Genomic DNA, 27,951 nt, shown 5'->3' with positions numbered 1-27,951 from the left:
CAAAGCCTTTTTTGTTAAGCGCTTCGCCTTGCACTGAATCATGCTTTGAGGCATTTTACATTTTAAATGTATTACCTCTTCCCTGTATTGCCCTTTGACTAGGTAGTTCTGAGCGAGTTTGGCAGATAAGCCTGAGTCTGAAGCAGAAATGCTCGTGCTTGGACTGAGAAGACACTGAACAGCCGGCAGCGCTGGGCCCCAAGCATGGCATCACCCCATGAGCCCACATCCTCGCGTGTGCCTGCGCACGTGGCGAGGTCCGAGTTAGAGGTGACAAAGTTACCATGTGACAGTCAGTGCTGATAAACCCCAAGTGCTTTTCGTTAATGTTTCCATCTCTGCTGATTGCAGTTACGACATTCTGGACATGTATAACAACACATGTATAAAAAAAAGATCTCCTAAAATGTTGTTCCATGTTGGTAGATGACTGTGACATCCAGTAACCTCGATTTTCATTTCCTTCCTGGTTTTCTATAAATCTTCACACCAGATACAAAAGCATAGCTGGGGTCAGTGTGGATATGAACCTTCCCTGGCCCCAGAGAGTCTGAACTGTGGACTTAGAAATTACGTAACAATTCTTGCCATATGGTATGGGGCTCAGCATTGCCGAAGCCATGTGTTTCCCGGCATTGTTAATACCCTGCGACTCAGGAGGAAGGTCGCCCGTCGGATTCTTACTGTGCTCACGTTGCTTTCTGCTGGGGAGGATGGGTGAGCACCTCCAGGCCCGGGGCTGTGCTGTGGGGAAGGCAGTCACCGGTTTTTGTGTCTCCACGATGGGGACTTTATATGCTCAGAGGTGAAATGATTTGTTTCTGTTGCTTAACCAAAGCAGGACTAGTAAGGAGACGACACATGTCTATCAAAGTTGACATTCCAGAAATCAACAAAGTCAGGAGGAACTGGTTCTCAGTGGAGTTCATTCCACAACATTAATTGGTTAGACCATAAGGTGTTGTCCTGGGTTCTAGGGTGAAGGGCAGAGGCACTGGAGTCAGACATCCTGGGCTCACGTCTTGGCCCTGGCACCTCCCAGCTGTGTGGCAGGAAGGACCAAGAGCAGCGCGTCCTTGTTAGAAGTCTGACGCGGACAGAGGGAACCAGAGTATGTGTCTGAGGTGCTCAGCAAGGTTCCTGCACAGAGGACACACTGAGAATTGTCAGCTCTTCAGTTTAAACCAAAATTTAGTAGTTGGCTGTTTGAACATTATTAAAAAAAAAAATTTGTTATAAATGATATATGTTATCCTAAAAGATGTTTGTGAAAAAAAAATCTGAATATAGAATCCTTTTAGATTTTTATTTTTCTTTTACAGTCTTCCCTCCCACCCCCAACCCCCAACCCCCCAGTACTGGGGATTGAATCCAGGGGAGCTCTACCATGAGCCACATCCCCAGCCCTTTTTGTTTTTATTTTGAGACAGTTTCTCACTAAGTTGCCCAGGCTGGCCTCCATCTTGTGAACCTCCTGCCTCAGCCTCCCAAGTTTCTGGGATCACAAGCATGCACCACCACATCTGGCCCTTTTACAGCCTGTTATAAATTGTCTCACCCATACCTGATTTGACAATTCTTTCATGACTCACCTTTATTAAGCATTCAACTAAGTTTTCTTAGAATCAGCAACTCTCTTTTTGTATTTGTTAATTAAATTATATAATTACAGAGCACAGTGGACATAAACCAGTTCAGGAGCAAACTCAACTGACCCTTTACAAAAACATAACTGCACAGGTTGTGGTGGCACACACCTGTAATCCCAGCAACTTGGGAGGCTGAGGCAGGAGAATCACAAGTTCAAGGGCAGTCTCAGTGAGACAGGATAAAAACGGCTGGGATGTAGCTGGGATGGAGAATGAACCCTGGGTTCAATCTCCAGTACCAAGAAAAAAATTTTTTTTTTTTTTTTGTCTTCAAAGATGTCCAAAGTAAATGAGCTAATCTAATCTCATCAGCTTTTTAAAAAAGAGTGTATGTGTATCGTACACATGTATGATGTTTTCATGGCATAGATATGTTTGTTCTGTTCTCACCTCCACTCCCGTGTTTCCTCCTACCCAACCCTTCTTTCACTTTCCTTAGACTACCAGTTGGCTCCAGAGACAACACTTCAGCTAATTCAGTGTATTTGGGGGAGTAGGGAACAGTAACCACAGCACAAAATAGACGCCCAGCCCCGTGCTGATCCCATTACCCGCGGGACATAATATCATCATCAAAGCACCCAGTTAGCTGGGAACTGCTATTGTCCTCATGTCATGGATGAGGAAGCTGCGGTTCAGAGGCTCTGCTGCCCGTGAGAGCTGAAGGCAGTGGGGCCCGTGGGGTAGCAGTGACTTTGCTGTGTGCTAGTGAAGAGCGTGGATTCACCTCCTCCCGGGCGCCTCTCTCATCAGAGAGAGGTGGTGTGAAGGGGGTCACGTGGGAGTGCTCCTGCGTGGAACCCAGCCAGGATAGCCTTCTCCCTCTGGCGCAAGCTCTCTGGAGGGGGGCATGCTGCGTTTGGGTTGGGCTTTGTTCTAACCCCCTCGAGGGCTGTGAAGGCTGCGCACCACTCGGGCAGGCGGTGTGGGAGACTCTTTGAGCCCAGCGGCCTGGGCCCGGGGACGAGGAGCAGACCCCCCTCCTGGGGACTCCACCATGAGCTCCGGGGCCGTCTTCGGGGGCAAGGAGGCTTTGTTTTCTTCTTTTGTCCTTGGTACCAGTGGCCAGGGCAGCGGTGGTACGGCCCTGTCCTTGGTGAGCCACTACCCCATCCAGCAACAGAATGCCAGCTGTGCTCCTGCCAGCCCAGTGCTGTCCCTGGGGTACAAACACCAGGCAAGCCGCAGTGAGACCCACAGGGACCGCCGTGCTCATAGCTTTTGGAAACCCCTGTGGAAAATGGCCCCATGATTTGCCCGGGGCCCCGTTTTCAGGCTCCTGTTACCAGGCCCCCTTGGAGGCACTCTCTGCGGGTGATTAAAAGTCATATCCTGCATCACCAAGCCACACCTCAGTGCCTTCGTTTCTTTATCTGAATTCTGTAGGTTGGGGCATCTAACATAACCCTGGTCTGAAGTCATAGATGTGAATTTTTGAGAGCTACACTTCCACCCACCAAAGGTGTTTGAGAAAGGAATTTATTTCAGCCTTATCCACTTATCCAGCACTCTCACCCCTTGAGGTATGTGTGCAGAGCCTGTCTGCTCTTGCACTTTCCAGGTGCTTTGATTGGGAGCTGGGCCACCTGCCAAGTCCAGACTCATCAAAATCTCTGTGACTGTCAGCCTGGTTTAGAAGTGGAAAAACACCTTCACAGAAGGATAGGAGGCCCAGGATTTCTGAATCACAGATGTTGAGCATAGTCTTTTTCTTTTTCTCGTCTCATTCCAAAGGTAGGGGGGGACAGAAGGAAAATTAGGAGTTCTGTTTAAACTGATAAAATTATTGATTGATTGTATTAGTCAGCTTTCTGTCATTGTAGCAAAATACCTGAGATAATTGGCTTGTAAAGAGAAAAGGTTTATTTTGGCTTTCAGTTCTGGTGGTTCTCCATGTGGATTGGCCCCAGTGCTCTGGGCCTGTGGTGAGACAATGCATCGTGGCAGGAGTTGTGGAGGAGGAGGAGACTGTGGTCCTACAGTGCCCTCAGGGACGTTCCCACAGTGAGCTCAGGACCCCCTGCTAGGCCTGCCCTGCTAAAGAGTCTACCACCTCCCAGTAGCCCCAGCCTTTCACACATGGGAGTCTGGGGGAATGGAAATCCACACTATAGCAGTGTTCAAACCTCAGCTCCTCTACCCAGCCGTGACTTTAGACAACCAGAACTGTTCTGTGCGTAGTTGAGCCAGTGCATCCTCTGCGTGGTGTTTCATCCAGCCACGCTGTATATGTGTCTGCTGCATTCAGAGCAGATCGCCAGCCACACAGGGGGGCACACCACCCGCTTCCTTCTCCCTCTTCCTAGGACACAGCCCCCTGTGTCTTACACTCTCCTCATCACTCATCAGATGAACGGTAGATGCGCTTTCCCTTCGCCCTGGTTCCTGTCCTTTGGAGCCCTGCTCTTGGGGCCTTGCTGTGCAGGCAGGATGGCCTTGGTTACCCAGCTCCCAGGACACAGCCTGGCACCTTCGAGTCTGTTGCTGCTCCCAGAGGGCAGACTGTGTGACAGCATGGAGCCCGAGGCTGTCCTCTCCCCACAGATCTGTGTCATACGTGATTCAGGGCTGGGTGACTCACGTCTGTGATTTTGCTGGTAGAAATTTTACACAGGTGCTCTCTTGACGGTTCTGACACTGTTATGAGTTTCTCTGGGCATGTCTGTGTTCTAAGGCTTGCCCGCATGGTTATAGGAGGTCTGATCGTAAACCCCAGAGGAAATTGGCATCACGGTCATGGTCATTAACAGTGAGGTCAGGCTCGCCCTGTGAATTCACCAAACATGAGGCTTGGAGCCGACGTACTCTCTGGCCTTGGTCCTAACTGAAAAGCCACAGGGCTCTTGGGTTTGGCAATGTGGTGGCTTTGCTTGGTTTGCCTGGGATGGGGACAAATGCTCATAGGTCCTCCCATTCCCGCAGGACTTCTGAACGTTCCCCGAGGGCTTTCCCCTAGAAAAACAGCACTTTGTTCTGAGTATAAACTGTAGTTGGGAAACATTTAGGGTGAGGAGATTGCATCTTTTAGGGGGCCCACCCATGCACTGTGTGGATTCTGATTCCCACCACCAGCGTGAGCAGCTTCTCTTCTTGTAAACTGAGGTTCAGAGAGTAATGGGCAGGTCATTTTTTCTTATGCTGAGAACGGGGACTTTTAAAAATAGAAGCGAACCAATCAAAATGCTAGAAAGCCTCCATGCTCGTGGATAACCTTGGGTCCTTAAGAGACCACGTGGGGGTCTTTGATACTTCCTGTGTTCTGAGGCAGCGTGCAGCACAGAACAATGTGTTTCGCAGACGGCTGGTTGATGAAGAGGCAGAGGCTGTATCATGAGTCCACAATACATTTTCAGGATTTGGTTGACAGTTTGACGTCTTTGTAGCTTTTCTTACTATAATGTTGGTGCCCACAAGGTCACCAGGTGAAAGAATTGGTTAAGTATGACTTCAGCCAGGGGTTCATACAGCTACAACCATCCCCCCACACACACACTCTGGAAAAGAGTGGACACTTGGTGGGATCTGTCCCATTCACAATTTTATTGTTGTGATTTATTAAACTGTCCCCTCCCCTCTCCCTGTGACTTTCTTCTTAATGTCTCAAAAGAACAGGAGATACTCTTCCTCTACTGGGCAGTATACCCTGGGCCAAATAGCAGTACTCTTTTTTCCTTCTCATCATCCCCAAGCACACTTGGGCACACACACCCATGTGCTAACACGCTTGAGCACACACACACACACCACCCACTGCGCAGGCTCGTCCCATCTCTCACCCTCTCGTCTAAGAGTCACCATTGTTATATTTGGTGGTGCTTTAAAAGTAAGACTTCCAGGTGAGTCAGAAAAATACCAGTAAATGATGACTTTCAAAAATCTTCCTGCCGGGCGCAGTGGCGCACACCTGTCATCCCAGCTGCTCAGGAGGCTGAGGCAGGAGGATCACGAGTTCAGGGCCAGCCTGGGCAGGTTAGTGAGACCCTGACTCAAAATAAAAAAATCAAAAAAGGCCCTGGGACGTAGCTCAGGGGTAGAGCATTTGCCTGGCAAGGACAAGGCTTGGGTCTCATCCCTGGTACTAGGGAAAGTTCCTAAAAACAAAGGTCTTCTCTTTTTTTCCTTTCTTATCTTGAAAATGGATCTGGTCGCCAAATTCTTGAAAAGATGGAGGCACTGTCTGAAGGAAGGTAATCAGATGATGACTTCCTTCTTTGCACCAAGATTTGATAGCTGGAGACCTAAAGGACACGGTAATAACCGATGAGAGTTTAGTGTGCTCTGACTTCCCTGGTGAGCACCGAGGAAGCCCTTTCCCTGTGCTGCGGGCTTACAGGGGAACCATCCCAGCCCCCAGGAAGGGCAGCTATGGCTCCTGTCTTACTAATGAAGAAAGGGAACTTGCCAGGGGGACTTGACTGGGAAGAGGAAGAGCTTAGGATTGAAATTTTTAAAACCTCGAAACAACAAAACTAGAAGAACATGTAGGTGAATCTTCTGCATAATTTGGGCTTAGAAAAGCATTTGGAAGCCTAACATGAACCAGGAGCAAAAATCATAAAGGAAAAGGGAAAAGTTTTCATGAAAGGCCAGACGCTTTTCTATGACAAAGAGTGAAGCAAGACTTGAAAGGCAAATGACAGTGTGTGTGTGTGTGGGGGGGGGGGATTAACTATAGGGGTGACAGACCAAAGGTTCATCTCATTAATATATGACTAATGTTTTAAAATAAGAAAAGCAGTGTCTGCACCACCCAATTAATTTTAAAAAATGGGGTTCAGGTAGCCCATTTACTAAAGGTTAAATACAGATGAGCAATAACCAATAAAGGAAAATTAATTTAATGAAACAAGAGACTTTTTTCGTTCTTGACTTGGTCAAAACCAAGAGTGCTAACAGCAGTGCCGAGCGGCTGTTGGGACAGGCGCTGGTGCACGGCCTGTGAGCCCAGCCACTTGGTGTATCGGGTCCTGCAGGATGCAGCCCATAGGGACGTGCACAGGGACGAACAGGTATGGATAGATATTTCAGAAAATTAAAAGGAAGTAATGTACAGCAGGGAGCTGGCTGTATCAGTTACTCAGAATGGAAAGCTGGTCAGCTGTTTAAAATGCTGACGGATGAGGAGGGAAAGTGCTGATCATGTCTTGTCTAGGAGAGAAAATCTCCTTGAGCACATAATAGAGTATATTCCAGTCCTTCTCCACTCTGTCTTGCGTAGGTTTGTAAAATTACATGAACTTCACAATAGTTTTTTACATTTTATCTTTTTATAAGTTGTGCCTTATGGAACTTCAACTATGTCTTTCCCTCCCTCCCTTAATTGATTAAAACCTGGGACACTTTTACCATTGAGTTGCACCCCCAGCCCTTTTATTCTTTTATTTTGAAACAGAGTCTTACTAATTTTCCCAGGCTGCCCTTGAACTTGCAATTCTCCTGCCCCGGCCTCCCAAATCACTGGGATTATAGGAGTCCACCACCGTACCAGGCTAATTTTCTCCCTCCCTCCCTCTCTCCCTCCCTCCATCCATCCATTATTTCCTTTATATATATTTAGTTGTAGATGGACTCACTACCTTTATTTTGTTCATTTATTTTTATGTGGTGCCGAGGCTCAAACCCAGGGCCTCACATGTGGGAAGCAAGCGCTCTACCACTGAGCCTCAAACCCAGCCCCTTTTCTTTCTTTTTAAAAAATACCATTTTTTTCAAAATTTTTCCTTTATCAGTTATAAATAAAAGTTTATTAAATATAATAAGTCTGAATTATATTCAGTCAAACATGATTATACTAAAAGAATGTCTATTTTCTGAAATAGAGAGAGAGAGAGAGAGAGAGAGAGAGAGAGTGTGTGTGTGTGTGTGTATTTAGTGGTAGTCATTTATTTGTCATATATAGTTATTGTTTTAATGCCTAAGAGGTGACTGTGGGTATCAGGAAGAGTGATTTATAATTTTTTTTATCAAGATTGCCCAAGTAGCCTGGCATATTAGGTTGGCCCCTCTGCCCACACCCCACTGGCTTCTTGACAAAGGCCTGCTCTGGTCTTTCGGGGGTCACTAGAAGTTCATGCTTTGACCAAAGTATGAAGTACTATGACTAAGCATTCCTCTTTAAATTCAAAGAGCAGTCTTTTGATGACTTAATCATCAGTAATGAGAAAAGGGGCCCTCCATTAAAAATACATTAGTCTGAGAACAGTATTGTCAATACAAGGATAATCCAGAAAATATCAACTCCTGGTGTAGACCACGCACTCTGGGAAGGCTCAACAGCCCCGGGTGCAGGAGCTCACAGCCCAGTTGTCGAGGTGCGCATGCGTGCACACACACATACACACACACTGACACACATACACACATGCACATGGTGCAGGGGGGTAAGTTCTGGGCGTCTGTAGAAAGTACCTAGGGGTCAGGATGGGAGTCACTGTGCCCAGTGTCCCACAGCATTACTGCTGATGGCGGCATCAGACAGGCCAGCCAGGCTCGCCACTCACTAGCAAGAGACCTTGGGCAAGTGACTTAACCTTTTAAAGCCCCAGTCACCTTACTGACCATAATTTATACCTGCCCTTCCTGGTATTCTGAGGGTTCGATGATATAAAATATGAAAAGTGCATTACCAGTGTCCAGTGGATAAAAGTTAACTCTCTTTCTGCTCCTTAGTATCATAAATCCAGGTTAAATAGGTCAGTTCATGTTCTTCTTAGTGTTTGAATTAATTTGGACATAGACTAAACTGAAATTTATTCTCTCATTTTTATGTGTGCTGGGGAATTCTTTGATCATTTTTTTTTCATGCAGTCTTAACATACACATCCTGGTTTATGTGACTTTCTTGCTCTTTCCAACTAATAATTGGAAAATTATTTTAAAGGGTCATTTCCTGACAAGGAAAAAGACATATTATGATTTACTTCTGAAACAACTTGGAGAAAATAATCCCTCCTAATTCGAATCTACTTGTAGCATCAGGAGCTGAAGTCAGTAGTGTCACATTTCCAATCTGCTGTGGGAACAGATAGAAATTCTTTGATTGGTTAGTGACTGCATTTCCTGCCTGATAGGAAACAGATAGGTGGAAGTCTGATGGGTTAACAACCACAGGCTCTATGAAGCCGTGATAAAATCTCGACCCCAGTGCTTCTCTGCGCTCTTGCTTGTTCACAAGCTGCACAGAACTGAACTCATGAACTATGGTCAGGATGCTTGACCTAGCTTTATCCACCCTGACCTCCCTCTTTCCTGGGGACTGGTTGACCAGCATGCCGGATCAAACAGGATTGCTCTACTCAGCCACTTGTGCCAGCAAAGCCTGGCCTTTGGAACATGTTAGAGTGGTACCTCGCACTGGCTGAGGACCACAAGCAATTCTAAGGAGCCCAGGAACAGGCTGAGTTTGATTCTGGATCATCTCTGAAACATGGCTCATTCCCAATGTAAAACTTGCCTTTGGCACAGGACTTGGGAATACATGTTGACTAGGAAAGGTCCTTTGAGAAAACAGAAGAAGAAATACTGAGGTGTATGAAAGATCATGCACCAGCCAATTGTGGTGGCACACACCTGTAATCCCAATGACTCGGGAGGCTTGCACAGGAGGATCACAGTTTTGAGGCCAGCTTCAGCAAGTTAGCAAGACCTTGCCTTAAAATAAAAAGTAAAGGATTTGGGATGTAAAAGTAGTAGAGCACTTTTGGGTTAAATCCCCAGTACCACAAAAAAAAAAAAAAAAAAAATCAAGTACCATAGAGATTAGATAGTTTTTCAGTGAACACAAAACTCTTGTATTTGTGTCATAAAAGCAACTTCTAAAGTGTATATGTAGTAGACGATAATGTGGATAGTACCTTATTCTTAGAGCATATGTGAGTACCTTCACATATCTGGGGGCAATCTTCACAATCCACTGTGTGTTTACAAAAAGGCTCTTAGGATTAAAACTACTTAATGTATTGATGTGCTACACTGGGCTTGGTGGTACATGCCTGTAATCCCAGTGACTCAGGAGTCACAGGTAGGAGGATCACAAGTTTGAGACCAGCCCCAGCAACTTAGTGAGAGCCTAAGCAACTTGGCGAGACCCTGTCTCTAAATTAAAAATTCCAAAAACCAGGGGCTGGGGTTGTGACTTAGAGATTAAGCATGCTGGGTTCAATCCCTAGTACCCAAGGGGGGGGGGAATTCTGCACACATAGTGATTGATTGAAAATATTAACTCTTGTTTCATGTCAACACACTTAAAGAGTTTGTTTCGCAATCACGATGTATAAGGGAACATTAAAATTGGGTTCAGCGTTGCATAAATAAAAAATATACAACCAAAAGCTTATTGGTTTAAAAAAAAAAGAAGCTTATTGGTATGTTACATCATTTCTAACGCAAAAGGATTTCCAAATGTCATGCAGGATAAAACGATTAAACTGACTCCTTCAACCAACATTTACTAAGTATTTTGCACTAGAAACCAGGATTACAAAGATAAAGAGATTATAGTCTCTGCCATCAGGGACTCTCATTCCAGTGAGGGAAGCCGAGATTAAAGCCAGTAGTTTCTGCAGGTGCCTAGTAGTGACTCTTCTAAGCACTTGGGAGCACAGAGGAAGGAGAGAATAATTTTAATTCTCTTAACGATGGGAAATGGATGCTCCAAAGCAGCCCATTTTGAAGGGTAGTAAATGTTCCCCTATGTGTTTAAGAAGCTTGTCACACCTTCACTCTACCATGGTATAGTGCGTGACGATGCCCCTCCTGGATGAGGGAACTGTCCTCGTGCCCCTGTGGGAATGGGGGTCCTGCTGGCAGCAGCAACTCGCTCCACCATGGGCAATGGGCAGCGAGCAGCAGTTTTCAGCACAGGGCTTGGTGCTGTGGGGGCTCACATAATGTGTACGACATCATCGGAAGCTCTGAAGCCAGACAGGAAGACCAGACAGGTCATATTTCATGATGCCTTGGATGCTAAGTCCTAAGAAGAAATGACCAAATTTGAATGGTGCTCTCATCTTGCCCACTTACAGTGGGAAAGAAATTTCAATGCCCAGAGAAATGCCAAAGGGGAAACTATGGGGTCGTAAGTTTATCCAGGCACTGACTCTAGAAGCAAAGATGAAATTGCAAGCCGGGTGCAGTAGCACGGGCTGTGGTCCCAGCAGCTGGGGACACTGAGGCAAGAGGATCACTCAAGCCCAGGAGCTCAAGACCTGCCGAGGCAGCATAGCGAGACCCAGTCGTGCAGGTGGAAATGAAGAAATCGCACCGATTGGTCCCTTAAAACTGAGCCCTACGTGTCTCTGGCATTCGGTACACTTTCAACATGGGAGAGGGCACAAGAGAGTGTTAGCACACATACGTCAGGAAATAAGCATTCTGGTTGTAATTTTTGTGTGTCTTGTTTTCTAGGACAAGAAGTGGTTTTCAAGTGCCTTGGGGAAGGAATTCTTGAAAAAGCCTTTCAGGGGTATAATGCTTGTATTTTTGCATATGGACAGACAGGTAAGAAGTTGCTCTTATTAGTCAATGATATCAAATGTGCGTTTTTTTTCCCTTTTTTTTTTTTTTTTTTTTTGGTGGTGGTGTTGGGGATTGAACCCAGGGCCTTATGTATGCTAAATGTAAGTTCTACCACTGAGGAGCTATACCCCCAGCCCTAAATTTGTGGGTTTTTTTTTTAACACTTAAAAACTGGAGAAAAAGTTTTTAACAGAAGCAACAGAAAAATGCTTTGACTTCATGGATTTGAGCTGAATCAGATGATCCAAAGAAACCCCTTTTTGAAGGTGCCACAGATCTGGAAATGGAGTAATTTCAGTGTTAACATTAAGTGTCATTTTCCTAAATTATAGTGTTAACCTGAATTTGAACTAGAAAAATAATGACCAGTTTCTTGATATAAATGTTTTAGTGAAAACTACAGAAAACCCCATGGAGCCCTCTCCAACGGAGGACTTTTCCTAGGATACAAAACTGGCGCTGGAGCATGCAGCCAGGGCTGGTGGAGCAGGGGTCGAAACAGACAAAACCAGACATACTCATAGCTCCGCCGTGACCTCTGAGCCCTGATGATTTCAGTTATAAGATAGAAATAAATAAATAAATCATCAGAGCGGGGGCTTCACATCTTATGATAACTAGGAGAATCCAGTGGGAGCAGATGTCTGATGTAATGTATGGTAGGTATGACAGTAAAGTACTGCTCCTGTTACTTAATGTACAGGTGGAAATTTACTTTTATTTGTTTTTTATTTTTTGGTACCAGGATTGAACCCCAGGGTGCTTATCCCCGAGCCACATTCCCAGCCATTTTTTATATTTTATTTAGAGACAGGGTCTCACTAAGTTGCTTGGGGCCTCACTAAGTTGCTGAGGCTGGTCTTGAACTTGTGATCCTCCTGCCTCAGCCTCCCTAGCCACTGGGATTGCAGGTGTGCAGCACTGTGCCCGGCTCCCTGAGCCTTTGTCGTGGTTGTGTTTGTAACATCCACCCCTGACGGGGGCTTTTTGGATCTCACAGTGAGAGGCAGACTCAGGTACAGGTGTGATGGAAAGAAGAGTAACTGTGACACCCAGGGTCTGCTTTTGAGGACCAGGTTGATCCCTTTTCTCTCTGCAGCGGTGGCTGGAATATGGCGAGAACTTGTGGGCCAATGTGTCCTTGTCACCCCCTATTGCCTTCTTCCCTTTGCTTGTCCTTCTCCAGGTTCGGGAAAGTCCTTCTCCATGATGGGCCATTCTGAGCAGCTGGGCCTCATTCCAAGGCTGTGCTGTGCGTTATTTAAAAGGATCTCTTTGGAGCAAAATGAGTCACAGACTTTTAAGGTTGAAGTATCCTATATGGAAATTTATAATGAGAAAGTTCGGGATCTTTTAGACCCCAAGGGGTAAGTCATTGAAATTAAATTTGCAAATAGGAGTGATTATTTTAAATGGTGTCAGAAGATACACAAGCGGGTATTTGTGTTTCAGCCCTTGGTCGCTACTCTGGGGTTAGTTCATTTACCGAGATAAATGTGGCTTCACAACACCTGTATATTGGTATACCTAGTAGTTTGCATTTGGTTTTTCCTGCGTTCATATAGAGTTGCTCAGATATGCCATTTAAAGTACTGTTGATATCATATCTGGACATCCTGAGCCATTCATGGAAGTTGAGTTACTATTGACACTGGTCATTGTGTTTATGCTGGGAAGCCAAACCTCCTGTGTTTCTCCTGGATTCATTCCATTGCCTCCCCATCCCCAAGATAACTGCTAGCAGAAACTTTGTGTCTGTCATTCTTCTTACTGAGCATTTGTACATAATTTGATACAAGTTTTTACTTTCTGTGAACAACATCATAGAACACATGTTCTTTGGTGATCTGCCCTCCAACACACATGCAATAATTCATTCATTGTCATTTTTTAAGTAATAATGCATTACTTTTCACTGCTATTTAGTATTCTAATGTATGATTATATGATAATTTATCCCTTCCCTGGTCACTTGCATGATAAAAAGGGCTCAGGATAGCTCAGTGGTAGAGTACCCCTAGGTTCAGTCCCCAGCTCTGTGCTACTGAATAGCAGCATCGTAGAATCTCTGGTTGTATGGAGGATCCAGGGTGCTGCTCGTGAGCATACAGTGACTAAGGCTAGGCACCATGATCGGTCCCTGCACAATGCATCAGAATTGTTCATTGTCACATTGAATTCTTCATCCTTAAGTGTAGTAAAACCTACTAGGGGGCTGGGGATGTAGCTCAGTTGCAGAGTGCTTGCCTGGCACGCTCAAGGGCCACCTTCTGTCTGCCATGCTACAGAATCCAAACAGCCAACCTGCTGTGTACATGTTGTGAGATTGAATGGGAGGACTGAAAAGTGCTTAGGGAGCAATGCCCAGACCCTGGAAGCAGACATTAATCTGAATTTCATTTTTTCACACTTGAAATGATGCTAACCATTGACTTTTTTTTCCCCTTTGGTACCAGGAGTTGAACGCAAAGGTGCTGGGTTCTACATTCTTGGGCGTTTTTAACATTTTTCAGTCTGAAATGGTTGCTTAGGGCCTTGCTAACTTACTGAGGCTGGCTCAAAATTATGATCCTCTTGCCTCAGCCTCCCAAGTTGCTGGGATTATAAGTGTATGCCAGTGCTCCCAACTACAACCTTTGACTCTTAATATGAAAGATGATTAATAGCCAGTGTCATGAAAAAGATGACATACACAATACAGTCAAAACAGATACAGTTTTGCTTTTAAGCTTAATCATCTGTTGATAAGCTCTTCAAAGGGATCCCTAACCACAGCTGTTATTTAAAGATGCAAAAGAGCCCACAGATCTTCCCCAGCAGAGCCAGTCTAAATATGGGATAAATATCAATGACTATAATCTCTGTACTATAATCTCACTTTCTATATAAAATTACTAGCATAGAAGCAGCGCGATCCAATGCAACCTGAAAAAATAAACTGAGGTTAAAAATATGTTAGCATTGTTCAATATTTGTTAGAGAACTTCTAGACATTTCAGAGGATGTGCTAGCTGACAAAATAGCCGTAGTTAGATTTGACCTGGAGCATTCTTTGCTTCATATTTTTTTGTTTTTGTTTTTGTTTTTATTTTGTTCTTGTTTTCCCTTATGTGAAACTGAAGTTCATCTACTGAAACAAGGTAGCTTGAGTTCTATGTGCCAGCTGTTTAGTTTAGGACTAGAAATAGGATTTTTAAAATAATGTTACTTTAAATAGAAATCAGAGCATAAGAGACATTCCTCATACGGAATGCTGTTCCACTAATCCAAATAAAGTAGCTTTTAGGATACTTTTTTTTTTTTTAATCATTAAAGTCTTTTGAAATTGTAATCTTAGTTCTGAGTACTTGGGAAGAAAAAGCTTCCAAGATTAGTCAAATTCTTTCATTCCTTCTTTTTCCCTTCTGCAGGAGTAGACAGTCTCTCAAAGTTCGAGAACATAAAGTATTGGGACCATATGTAGATGGTTTATCTCAACTGGCTGTCACCAGTTTTGAGGTAAGTGTCATTTCTTAAAAATGTTACCACAAAAACTGGCAGTGAATCAGGGACTGGGATGTGGGGTGTGTTTTCACACGATCCTTTACAGTACAGAGATACCATTCATGGCCCCAGAACACAGCACCAGACTGCCCCGTGCCCAAGGTTTCACAGTGTGGCCAGAGGCCCAGCAGTTTGAGGTCCACTAGTACCACGCTGTGGAAACAGTTCTCCCTTGATTCCTCGGGAGGTCCTTCCAGACAGACCCAGCAGTCTCAGCTGTACTTGGTGTCACTCAGCCCCATCTTAGGAGGGTTTCCTGTCTTGGTTTCTGTCTCCTTTAACTTGTGGCCCCTTTGTCTGACTCACTCCTCCATTGACTGACCTGTTCTCCTTTTCCTGCTTCTTGACTTTTATGCCTGGACTCAATAGTCTGTCCTTATTACTATAATCATTGTTTTGAAAATCTCATAACAAACTCCTGTCTCTATTGCTGAAGAATGCAAATGAATGAATGAATGAATGAATAAATGGATGGATAATGGATGGTGAATGAATAGATGAATGAATGAATGAATGAATGGTGAATGAGTGAGTGGATGAATAAGTGAATGAGTGGATGAATGAATAAGTGAATGAATGAGTGAGTGAATTAATGAATGAATGAGTGAATGAATGAATCCCTGTACTTGTACTATCTGAGGGATGTGGCTGACCTGCTGTCACTTCAGACTTGGTATGACTGAAATTGATCTGGGAGCTGACTCTAGGTATTTGAATGAAGATACAAATGGTGTCTCTCAGGTTAGAAAGAGGTCTCAGTCCTCCCTTTGAACACAGTAGGATTCTGAAAGGAGCAGGAACTTCCCTGATGTAAAGATACTCATCCTGCACCTTCACTAAGGTGATGTCCGTAGCTCAGTGTGACATCAGTGTGGCTGTCATCCTGTAAGAGCCAGGAGCTCTTGATTTGCATCCCAGCTCTGCCTCTTAGGACATGTGGGGAAAGTTATTTGACCTCCATGAATTTTAGCTTCTTTGTGTATAAAATCAGGAAAGTGCTTGCTTCGTAAGGTTCATTCAGCCAACACTGGCTAAGACCTCATGGTTTCCAGGGGTGTACAGGTGTAGAGATGACTCAGGGACCCCCTGCCCCCTCAGGTTGGAGGAGGGAGCGAGAAGCGGGAGGTGGGCCGCTAGCAGGCTGCGGAGGGCAGGAGACTTAGGGCTCAGTCGCACAGTTATCCAGTATCTGGAGAACTCCATATATGGGGGCTCTCCTTGGAACTTTCAAAGGAGAAATGGGGGTCCTAACAGGAGAAGGAGACCCCTGGTAAAGGCAAAGAAGAAGGGGGTAAGCGTTTAATATACTAGAAGGTTCTGAGGGGGTGGGAGCTCAGCGGTCTTTACGATGGGTGTGGCGAGGCCAGAGGGACCCTGGTGAGGACACGCCCCGGGCGCAGGGCTGCGCTCTCGCTTCTGCTCAAGATGTGTCCCCTGTGCTTACCTCCAGGATATCGAGTCCTTGATGTCCGAGGGAAATAAGTCGCGAACCGTAGCCGCCACCAACATGAACGAGGAGAGCAGCCGCTCCCACGCCGTGTTCAACATCATCATCACCCAGACGCTGTACGACCTGCAGTCCGGGGTGAGCGCGGGTATCCACGTGGGACGGGTATCTAGGTGGATTCAGCGGCTGGGAATTTTTTTATTGACTCTTTTGCTTACTCAACAAGCTGCTGTTCTTAAAGCATTTAATTAGTTTGGGGTTCCTTTCATACCCTCGTTTTTTTTTAAAAGTTGAATTTTGTGCGTAATCTCCCTAAAGAACACGAGGCCATCACTATGTAGTTTCTAATATGTATCCATTCACCCCGGAATTACTCTAAAAAGGACCAGTCTACTCAGAGTCCTTGAGGGGCGTTAAAGTGAAAACCATGACATTTAGCCGATGGGTCACACTCGGAAGAGCAGGGATTTGACCCAGGTATGCAGGAATCCTCGTGTCCCCCAATTCCTTAATGGCACATAGCGTCTCCTGCTTCTCACTAGATTCTGGGAAGCTGGGTGGGAGCTATCCAGCTGCAATTCCCCAGCAATTCAAATTTGGGCTGTGACGTTTAATGCTGGTTCCGCTGACTCTGGGACCTGCCCGAGGTCCTGAGACCTCGCTGTGGGGAATGGGCGCCAGGTACCTGCGCAGTGGCCCCGGGTCCTGCGCAGCCTGTGGTTTCTGCACTAACGCGCGCTGTTTCTCTCTTGTTCCCGGCGCCAGAACTCCGGAGAGAAAGTCAGTAAGGTCAGCCTGGTAGACCTGGCGGGCAGCGAAAGAGTGTCCAAGACCGGAGCTGCTGGCGAGCGACTGAAGGAGGGCAGCAACATCAACAAGTAGGGACCGGTGTTGGCGGACGAGGGTCTTCTTGTCTCGGGTTTGTTGTGTTGTGAGGATGCGAAGGTTCCCAGCAAGGCGGCTCCAAGCTTTAGTACCCTGGGGTGGGGGAAGTCAACACCTGCTCTAGGAAGATGCACAAAGATGCCCCAAGGCTTTTGCATGCCGTCATCTCCACAGGCATCCCCTGATTAGGGTGGTTCCGCTGGGCATTTTCATCTTCAAGGGAAACGTACATCAGATTTTGAATTTGAATCTCTTTCCGAGGCTAGCAACATGTGGTCTCATCTTCTCAGGACACTGGACAGTGGCAACCACTGAGCCCAGTGGCTTGATCACACTGATGATGGGGCATGGGGCAGGGGATGCATAACTGAGAGTCTGTCAGGGCTGTGCTGCTGAGCCAGAGTGTTTGGTAGGTTAGGAGAGTTAGGTGCGTTTTCTTTTTTTTCTCTAGTACTAGGGATTGAACCCAGGGGCGATTTACCTACCACTGAGCCACAAATTACCTACCACTGTGAATGAGGTGAATGGATACATATTTTATTCTTTTGAGACAGTGTCTCACTAAGTTTTTGAGGATCTTACTAAGTTGCTGAAGCTGTTCTCCAACTTGCAATCTTCCTTCCTCAGCCTCCTGAGTCGCTGAGATTGTAGGTGTGCTCCACTGTACCTGGCTGGATTAAATGCATTTTTGACTCACCATGTTTTCAATTTAGGGCCTATTGAGACCTAGTCCCTGTCCAAAGTCAAGGAGCATCTGTAACAGTCTTGGGTAAAATGCGGATCACAATTTTATAAATCAAATCATGCCGGTGGTGGTGGTGGTGGTGGTGGTGGTGGTGGTGGTGCACGTCTGTAATCCCAGCAGTTTGGGAGGCTGAGGCAGGAGGATCACAAGTTCAAAGCCAACCTCAGCAATTTAGCAAGGCCCTGAACAACTTAATGAGACCCTGTCTCAAAAAAATAAACAGGAATGGAGATGTTAAGCATCCCTGGATTCAATCCCCAGCACTAAAAAAATAAATTGATTAATCACATCACATCTTAAATCAACTTGGCTTGTTCTGAAAATCTGCTTTGAATCCCTTTGTGAGGCTACTGCTATTTAAATATCATGGAAAAGTTTAACAACAGCTGGACTGTGGCCAGACTGGAATCTTGCTGTTTGCCTTGAGTGCCTGTAGTGAGCCCAGGGCTGCAGTAAAGGCTGAAAGGGTGCAGAGCAGTGGAGGTTTGTCAGGGAGATGGAGGAGATGCAGGCATTCAACACAGAGGGCTCTACGGTGGCAGAGATGAGGTGCATGGTCAGCAGGGTCCCAGGCAGCTCCGGGCATTCAGGGAGAAGTCTTTGCTTTCCAATTTGAGGTGGACCTGAGTTTGTATCTAAAAATGTATACTTGGGCCAGACTGCCTGTGTTTAATCCCACCCCCCACCACTTACTGGGTGGGTGCATCTTGAGCCAGTGATTTTTGCCAGTCTGCCTTACTTTTCTCATCTGCAAAACGAGAATAACAATGGTGCCTATTTCATAGAATTATTGAAGATGAAATGCCTGTAATGCACTTGGGAAAATGCCTAGCATGTATGAATACTACAGGAGGAAGGATGAACCGTTCTAGTTTTGGTTTTTTTGTTTTGTTTTTTTGGTACTGGGGATTAAACCTCTGGGTGCTGCTTTACCATTGAGCTACCGTCCCAGATCTTTTTATATATTTTTAAATTTTGAGAAGGGCTCTCACTAAGTTGCTGAGGATCTCACCAGACTACGAAGGTTGACCTTGAACTTGTGATCCTCCTCCTCTAGCCTCCTCAGTCTCTGAGATTGCAGGTGTGCATGACTACACCCAGCTGTTCTAGGTTTAATTTCATAATAAGCACAATCACTATCATTATTCCAAGCTCTACACAAAGTAGATTCGTCTGTACTTGTAATCTGTTTCTGTTGAGCCATCAAAACTTTTTATGGGGTTTTGTCTAGGACAGAATGGGACAAAAGGAAATATATTCAGGAATGATCATACAGCTTTCATTTTACAGTGATGTTGGCATTGTATTTTGCTGTGATTTGAGTATACGAAAGTTTAAAAAATTAAACGTGAAGCATTATTGCGTCCTCTATCAGACAGACAGAGCTGCAGTTGCTGGACAGACTGCTGCTTTAGGAGTTAATCTTCCAGGCATCCTGTCTCCTGCTCTGACAACAAGGGATTTCCCTGTGTCTCATGACAAAGCGTGGCCGGATCCCAGGCGGGCACCGAAGCTCTGTTCCACCATGTACTCAGTGGGAATGCGCAGCCAGGGGTGGGAGGGCGGGGAGAAAGTCACCTGTCCTGGACCTTCATTTTCTGGTACTGAGCTCGGCCAACCCTTTGTCCGCTGGAGGGCTAGGGGGCCAACACAGGAAGCTCTTGCTGTAAGCTCGTGAAAATTTTGAGCTTGTATGTACAGCTGGTTTATCAGACTCTCTCTAGGGCCAGGTGCAATTCTGAATGCTCCTTGTATAGTGGTACATCTGATTTTCCCACTGGCATTGTGAGATGGGTCCTATCAACACAGTGTACAGATGTACAATCAAGTCAGAGAGCACTTCCATACTGTCTCGGGAGCCGGAAGCCCTAGCACACACCTGTAATCCCAGTGACTGAGGCAGGAGGCTCACAAGTTCAAGGCCAGCCTGGGCAACCTAGAGAGACCCTGTTTTAAAATTTAGAAAAAATAAAAAGGGCTGGGGGTGTAGCTCAGTGGTAATGTGCCCCTGGGTTCAGTCCTTTGTACCAAAGAATAATGATGGTGATATGTCTTGGGTCCCCAAGCTCCAAGTGCAAGAATTGGATTAGATTGTATGCAGGCTCCGGGTCCCAGACTTACCCACTGTGCTGCATTGGGGTGCCCAGGCATTCTTTTTACCTGGAAGAGGCTACTTGAAATTTTTGTTCTGGAGTAACTAGCAATGGTGTCCCTTTAAATTTGAAACCTGTGTTTTATAGTGTCTCTAGCCAGGTGCATTGGTGCACATTTATAACCACAGCTACTTGGGAGGCTTAGGCCAGAGGATGACAGAGGCCAGCCTGGGCAACTCAGTGAGACCCTGTCTCAACAACCAGCTGAAGAGGGCTATCCGTGAGGCTCAGTAGTAGAGCACTTGCCTAGTATGTGGGAGGTCCTGAGTTCAGTCCCCAGCACTGCTAAAAAAGAAAAAGATGTATTGTCCCTAACTAGATGACCTCAAGGCCATGTAATAACATGATTTACTCCTCCAGCAACTGGCTATTTCAGTTAAGGACTTGTTCAATTAATATAAATCTCTTAGCATCAAAAGTCTTTCCTAATGTACCTCTTAGATCTTTTACAAATGTATGTGAGTATTCCTTCCTCCTAGTTTATGAGATAGGCCCTTTCTTTTGAGAGCTCCTGATAGTACTCAGAGCACTTTCACAGGCATTATTTGATACATAGCTCCCAACAGGTATTTTTGTCTCTGTTAACGTAAGAGTTTTTTAGAGATGAGAAAAATTGAAACTTGGAGACATCAAATAACATAAATGCAGCCCCATCAGGCATTAACTGTGCCTCTCCTACGTGTCTGGCACTGCAGTCGATGCGAGGATGCAGAAGGAATCTGGACGTTGTGGTAGGTAGCAGAATACCTCCACCACAAACATGTCCTCCTTCTGACCCCCAGAACCTGTATCCATGTTACCTTCAACGAGAGCCTTTGCAGGTGTGATCAAGGTAAGGCTGCTGGCTCGGGGAGATTATTGAGGTAGGCCCCACGTAGCTGCACGTGTCCTTACAAATAAAAAGAGGCAAGAGTGACACGGGGTGGGAACGACTTGACAGCATTGTTTGCTGGAAGACAGAAGGATGAGGACAGCTTGGGGGAGCTGGAGCGGGTCAGCATTCTCGTCCTCCCTTGAAGCCTCCAGTAGGAGCGTGGACCCGCCAACACGGGATATTTTGGACACCCAGGATCAAGGACTGCAGGATTAAGAAGTTAGGAGTGTCTCCTTGACTGGACGGAGGTCAGGGTCACTTCCCTCTCTGAGGCTGCCTCTGCCTTTATGTGCATTTTCAGTCTCTACTCACTTTTTATTGTGTTTTATTTGGGGTGCTGTCTCAGAGCCCTCTTGGGAGGTCCAGTAATGCACACACTGAGGTAACTCCTAAAATCCCAAGTATTCTGAACTTCAAGACACATGTAGACCCAGGGATTTCAGAGAAGAGATATAGACATGCACCTTTAGATTCCGTCTTGGTGGATGTGTGTGAACACTGACGAGCCGCGGCAAGACATGCAGTAAGACTGGCCTCAGGAAGGAGGGAGAAGGGTACCTGGGTGGCTGTGTTAGAGTGCTGAGTACCAGGGACGTCCTGGGGGTTCTTGGTCCTATAAGCCTTGTGACCTCCCTGGGTCTCACTTTCCTCGTCTGTAACGTGTGGCCAAGGGGACTCCTGGGTGAGTAGTCATTCTGAGGATCAAATTAGTTGCTTTTTGTAAAGCGCTTGGACCATCAGGAGCTGTGGGTATGAGTGTGTGCTAATAAACAGCTTGACGCTCCTGCCCCGCGGCCCCACACGGGGCTCTCTAAGCCTCATAATCGGCGGCCGGTTGAGTGTTAGAACTCAAAGAGATCTCTGACACATTTCCTAAGTGTGTCTGTCTCTTCTTGGCGTCTTTGGGTGGAGCCTGAGCAGTCCTCTTTCGGACCCACCAGGACTTCACCCAGGCCTGCGTCTGCCTAATGGGCCGTGGATTTAAAAGCTTCACCTCTTAAGAGCGCTAGAGCACACCGAGCCCTTCATTTGAAGAGCCGAGGTGCTGTGCGGCTGTGATCGTGCAGAGGGAGGGTGCGGGCCTTGTGCACAGGGTCTTCTTGGGGGCCGCGTGTGACGCCAGCCTGCTGCTCCTGGGCTGCCGAAGGTGGAGTGAGAACTCTCTCCACGGAGTCTGGCTGCTCCTGCTTCTCCACGAACCCACTGAGATCCCACAGCACCCTCTGATGCCCTCCTCTCGGCAGTAGCCCGTCACTGAAGGGAAGCACCAGTTACCGATGAGGATCATTCCCGTCCACGGATATTCACCTGTGGCATTTCTAAAACTGTGCCATATAATCTGTTACAATAATGTATAAGCTTGATACTTCTAATAGTTTGAGTGACTCGACCCTCTCTTTTTCCTTCGTGAATAGTTTTCATCTCTTTTCTTATTTCCCCTCATTTATTTCCTAGTTTAGAGCCAGGCATTGTGGCACACACCTGTAATCCCAGTGACTTGAGAGGCTCAGGCAGGAGGATTGCAGGTTTGAGACCAGCCTCAGCAACTTAGTGAGATCCTGCCTCAAAATAAAAAGAAAGGAGCTGGGATGTAGCTCTGTGGTAAAGTGCCTCTGGGTTTAATTTCCAGTACCAAAAAAAGAAAACTATCTGTTTATAAATGCTGTCCCCTAGCCCAACTCTTCCTTCCTCAGCAGGCAGGCAGCCTCTCATGCCTCCCCTAAGAACTTGTGAGATTTAGAGATTAGGGACTTCCTGACTACATCTGATTCCCGTGGTTCCAGGGTGGAGCAGCACTTTGGTAGAATTAGAGAGATTCCTGATATAACTTTTTCTGCCTCTAAAATTGGCAAACAGCTGCCACCCTTTTCTGGACCCTATGAGGGCCGACAGGTGGCCTCTGGCTTCCAGTTTGCGAAGACGACAGCAGGACCCATAGATGATTGGTTTTGTTAAGTTATTAAACTCCCTGGGAATACCTTTCGTATTTAAGTATATAAGTCTGCCTGTCAACTTTCAGACCACGAACCCTCGGTTTGGGGGATTCTAGCCGCCTCTGGATCTTGCTCCTGAGTGGAACCTGAGAGGGCGGGAAGGCTGGGAGACCCGTCACTGGTCAGGGAGTGCCACTCGCCCTGTGCTTGCTTCCATTTTGTTCCACGGTGATCCTAGTGGGTGTAGAGGAGTTCTTGGACTGAGTGTGCAAAGGCTGCTGGGTAGAAGGGTGTGGCTTCCACCAACAATGCACCTCCTAAGCTGGATGAGTTACAGAGCGAACCGGCAGCGCTCCGTATCCAGGGCTTCCACAACCACGGATCCAGCCAGTGGCGGGTTAGAAATACTAGAGAAGAAAGTTCCATCTGTGCTGAACATTTACAGAGTTTCTCTTGTCTTTATTTTCTAAACAAGACAGTATAAAAGGGGTTTGAAGTATATGAGTGAGCCCAGTGTGGTAGTGCACACCTGGAATCCCAGCAACTCAGGAGGCTGAGGCAGGAGGATCTCAAGTTCAAGGACAGCCTCATAACTCAGTGAGACCCTGTCTCAAAATAAAAAGTAAAAAGGGATGGGGATGTGACCCAGTGGTTAAGCATCCTTGGGTTCAATCCCTGGTATATAAAAGTATGTACATACATAAATAAAGGTAAAATAAATAAACATAAATAAAAGTAAAAGGGCTTAGTGGTCAAAGCCCCCTGAGTTTCTTCCACACACACCTAAAAATTAAAATGTGTCAGAGGATATGTGTAGATTGTATTGAAACACTATGCCTTTTATATAAGGGATTTGAGCATCTGCAGATTTTGGTACCCATGGCAGGGGGCATCCTGAAATCAGTCTCTCATGGATACCATGGAAACTGGAGCCCTATAACCATTTCCGTATACCTCTAATGCCTACATGCTGTTAAATACAAATTATAGGGAAGCCCTTGTTTTGGACTAAGCTCCTGCCCTGGACCCCAACAGAGCAAATTAGAAATCAAAGTGAAATCCCTGGAATTGCACCTCACCACCCTGAAGCTAAGCAGTTCATGTGACCTCTGGAGATGGAAAGCCATGGAGAGAGAGCCCTTTTTCCCTTACAGGCCAGTTTGAATTGTCATGGTGATGACGTCTGCTCTGCCTTAACCTTACACACAAAAAAGTAGCCTGGTGTTAATCAGTTTTCTTCCTGTTGTTCTTTCTCCCTCTCCCTGCCTTCTAAGGAAACCAACTTTGAAATGACAGTCCTCTTTATCAATCCCTCTGACCCCTTTTCTTCAGCCACTTTTTCTATTAAGAAAACCAACCTCTTGTGCTCAGCTTCCTGGAACATTCATTCTATTCTATGGAATGAAGTGTCACCTGCAGCTAGAATCAAAAATAAAGCAAAGTAAGATCATTAAATCCTTTCCATCTCGTCCTCTGACAACGCTGTACTGAGCGATGTTGTGGGCGAGACCCACTTCTGCCCTCTTAGGTTCCCCTGGAAATTAAACTGGTCAAAGACACATTTGCAGAAACAAACGCTGCACTGGGTTGGTTATTAGTCCATGCGTCTTGTTTACACAAGTAAGCTCCCAGGGACAGTAACCCTCAGGGATGGGGGGAGGTTAGAATTGGGGTACAGACTAAGGGGAAGGAGAGGCTTGGGAGCTCCTGGGGGCAGATGAGGAGGGAAAGCAGTGAGCCTGAGCTTAGTAGGTTTGTTATGCAGATTTACGGCCTTGCCTTCTCCATTGGTGAGAAATGGGATTCTTCCTGGTGCAGAAAGACAAAAGTGCCCACTTCTTAAGACTTTCACTTAGTCCTTTAGCCCCAGATGACCCCTCTGCCCAGTACAGTGTCTTGGAGTGGCCTGTTCTTGGACCCTTCGATAACGCTGCATCATCCTTTCCTTTTTCTCTCAGAGTCCTAACTGGATTTTGTTTCTTTGTTTAGGGGTACCCAAAACTTTCCTTTTTGTCTCCCCACACTGCCAAATTAGAAAAATATAAGCAGTTGCCACAAGACAGAGTAGAATCTTTCCTCAGCAATGACAAATCCGTGTCACGCCCCAGGCGTGTTTCCATGTGAGAGTTGTTTCCTGGAGTCCCAGGCTAGAGGCCTGACATCAGGGAGCCAACAAACCAGACCTGGCCATTCACCCCAAAAGCCAAAGAGCAAAGGTGATGGTAAAAAGCAGGACAGGAACCTTGGTCAGTGCAGCTGCACAGGAAGACAAGAGGACCTGTCCTTAGCCCTGCCTTCCAGGAGTGAAGGTGACTTGGAGATTTTATAGATAGGAGGATGAGGGCAGGGGTTGGGGGTTTGCAGAGCTGGAGGCTTTTCACAGGTGATCTCTGTCCATCTCCTCTCAGGCAGAGCTTGTCCCAGATAAGGAACTTGCTGTTTCCTGGGGGTGGCTTCCGCTCATCACAAGATGTTGATCAGCTCAGACCTTGTTCCTAGAATCCAAGGTCACCTAGAGCAAAGCACATGGATGCAAAATGGAGGCGGAGATGCCAAGGCTTTAATCCTCAGTGATGAGGAACCCGCATCCTTGTTATAAGGTCACTGTCAACCATAACGTTGCCATGGTGACTCCTGAGTCACAGAGCTGTTTAGAGTTTTTATTAATTAAAAAGATTTCTGGGTAGGGGATGCTGTTCCATGGTTTAGCACTTGCCTGGCATGCATAAGACTTGAGTCTCTTCCCCCCCTGCCCTGCCCCCCCCCAAAAAAAGGAAAAAAAAATGAAAAAGAAAAAAAATTCTTCTGCACTTGCTAGTAAAATACATGGAATAAGTCTTCAATTATTTGAAGAGCCATTTCCAACTGATGGTTTATTTCAATGATTGCAAAATGTGAAAAAAAAAATGTCCTATATTCTATGTTAAGGCAGAAATGTGTGTACTACACTCCTGCTTGCCTTTATTTCTGAGGTTCTGGTTGTGTGGATTTTTGTGAAATGTTTATTTGATCCAGGATAGCGGCCTTTCCTAATTGGCTTCTTTCACTTACCATAATGTGTTGGGATTCATCCACATTGTAGTTTCATTCATTTTCTTTTGGGACTTTGTGTTGGGAGTGGGAATCAAACTCAGATCCTGCACATGCTCTGAACTACATCCAAGACTTCCTTCTTTTCGTGACCAACTAATATTCCACTGTGTGTATTTAGGTCTTTATTCATCCCTTTAGTATGTGATGGACACTTGGATTGTTTCTGCATTTTTGGCTTTTGTTAATAATACTGCTTTGAAAATGCATGCATCAGTTTTTGTGTGGATATATGCTTTCATTTCTCTTGTGTTAAACTTGTTTAACGTTTTTAATCTGCCAAGTATGGTGTGTATGTTTGTGCCGTTTTGTGGTAATGGGTGGTAGTTACTGAAAACTCCAACTGCCATTCTCTTTGAATGAGCTCTGGCTCATTTTCTGCCTCTTGAAGTTGCTTTATCTTTTAGTGACTTTTCGGTGACTTTCCTTTTGGGACTTAGCTATGTTTTGTGGGAACTCTGCTTTCTTTCATTGTATTCAGTGGAAATCTCTTGCTAACAGTAGAAAGAAAGCTGACAGTATTTCACTTGCTGGTTTGTGCCCTTCTTTATTATAAATAAACAGTAACATTTAGCCTTTTTAGCCATTTACAAAGCACTTTCCTTTTGTGAGATCATGTAACCCTCCCTGTAGTCCTGTGAGATCAGCTCAGGTTGCTGTTTTCTGGGTGCTCAATTCGTGATCTAGTTGATTTCCTTTCAGAAGAGTAATTGGTACTCACCTGTGACCCAAGAGGATCCCTTCATCCACCAGAGTCATGGGTCTGTTGTTTTTAGAGCACTTTTTTCTTCAGGTGCAGAGAAAGAAGAAAGCTTGTGAGCCAAGGCTAGTAATTTTCCAACTGTAGCCTGCATCACAGTCACCTGGGAGGCTTGTCAGAATGCACACTGCTGGGTGTAAATGAAGTTTCTCAGCCAGAAGATCTGGGGTTGGCTTCAAGAATCTGCACTTCTAACTAGTTCCCAAATGATGGGGTTACTGCTGGTCGCAGGACCACACTTTGAGAATGATAAGCCTGGACAACTAAAGTGTGTTTCCTGGATGATTGTTCAGCTAGAACTTCTCAAAGTGTAGTGTGCTGGACTGATTCAGTTGGCTGGGGAACGCTTCTGAGAGGATCTGAGTAGCTCCCAGGTCGTGCCATGGCACTCTGAGTAGCAGGGCGTGAAAGACAAGGCGGGAACTGGGGTATAGCTCAGTGGTGGAGCACTTGGTGGCATGGACAAGGCCCTGGGTTGGATTTTCAGCACCACATACAAAAAAGGGAGTCATATGCTCTTCTCTACTTGGGTAGTTCTTTGTTTTTGTACAACCATATGGTCCAAAATAAATGCATAAAGCTGAGCTCACTGGCGTATGCCTGTAATCCTAATGACTCAGGAATCTGAGGCAGGAGGATCACAAGTTTGAGGCCAACCTTAGCAATTTAGTGAGACCCCCAAGCAACTTAACAATACCCTGTTTCAACATAAAAAGGGCTGGGATATAGCTCAGTGGTAAAGCATCCCTGCGTTCAGTCCCCGGCACTACTATTAATAATAAATGAATAAGTAAATAAATGCTTCAGAGTTTTAACTGTAATATTTGCAGTAAGTTAAAGTTGCCTGATGTGATCTTTTAAACGGATGTCTCCAAGTTCTAAAATACCTATGTCTCACACACAGATCCTAAGATTGAATTCAGTATTTTTCTTATTGGGATTCTAAATTCATTCTTTTAAATTAATGGAGTTATGCTGGGGACGGTGGCACACATCTGTAATCCTAGCGAGTTGGGAGGCTGAGGCAGAAAGATCACAAATTCAAGACCAAATTTAGCAACTTAGTGAGGCCCTAAACAACTTAGTGAGATCCTGTCTCAAAATAAAAAGGGCTTGGGGCTGTAACTCAGTGGTAGAGTACTCCTGGGTTCAGTCTTCAGTAACAAAACAAAACAAAGAAAGAAAGAAAAACTAATGGAGTTACATTTTGTTTTTCTTTGATTCTTGGCAAATTAATGGCGAGTTGATTGCATTGACCTTAAGGTCTTGTTGTTCTGCCTGTTCTGCGTATTTTATACACAGAAGAAAATTATTTTGTGAAAGCAAAGCGAATGTTTCGTAGAGTAACTTTTCTT

The 27,951-nt window shown here is 45.6% G+C and overlaps 1 protein-coding gene across 1 annotated transcript in view; it reads left to right on the top strand.

The window, feature by feature from the left end:
• Kif13a (kinesin family member 13A) overlaps positions 1-27,951 on the top strand; it is a 178,209-nt gene that overhangs the window by 87,620 nt on the left and 62,638 nt on the right. The window contains 5 exon segments of the mRNA XM_046453375.2: positions 11,055-11,147; positions 12,352-12,532; positions 14,576-14,663; positions 16,159-16,293; positions 16,921-17,033. Of these exon segments, the coding sequence (XP_046309331.1) occupies positions 11,055-11,147; positions 12,352-12,532; positions 14,576-14,663; positions 16,159-16,293; positions 16,921-17,033 (610 nt within the window).

This window comes from Marmota monax, unplaced genomic scaffold (genome assembly GCF_021218885.2).
Source record: "Marmota monax isolate L192 unplaced genomic scaffold, Marmota_monax_Labrador192_F-V1.1 WCK01_AAM20220418_F8-fsc00029, whole genome shotgun sequence".
In the NCBI taxonomy this organism is placed as follows: Eukaryota; Metazoa; Chordata; class Mammalia; order Rodentia; family Sciuridae; genus Marmota; species Marmota monax.
Note: the sequence above shows the minus strand (reverse complement) of the source record. Positions and strands in the feature narration are given on the sequence as shown.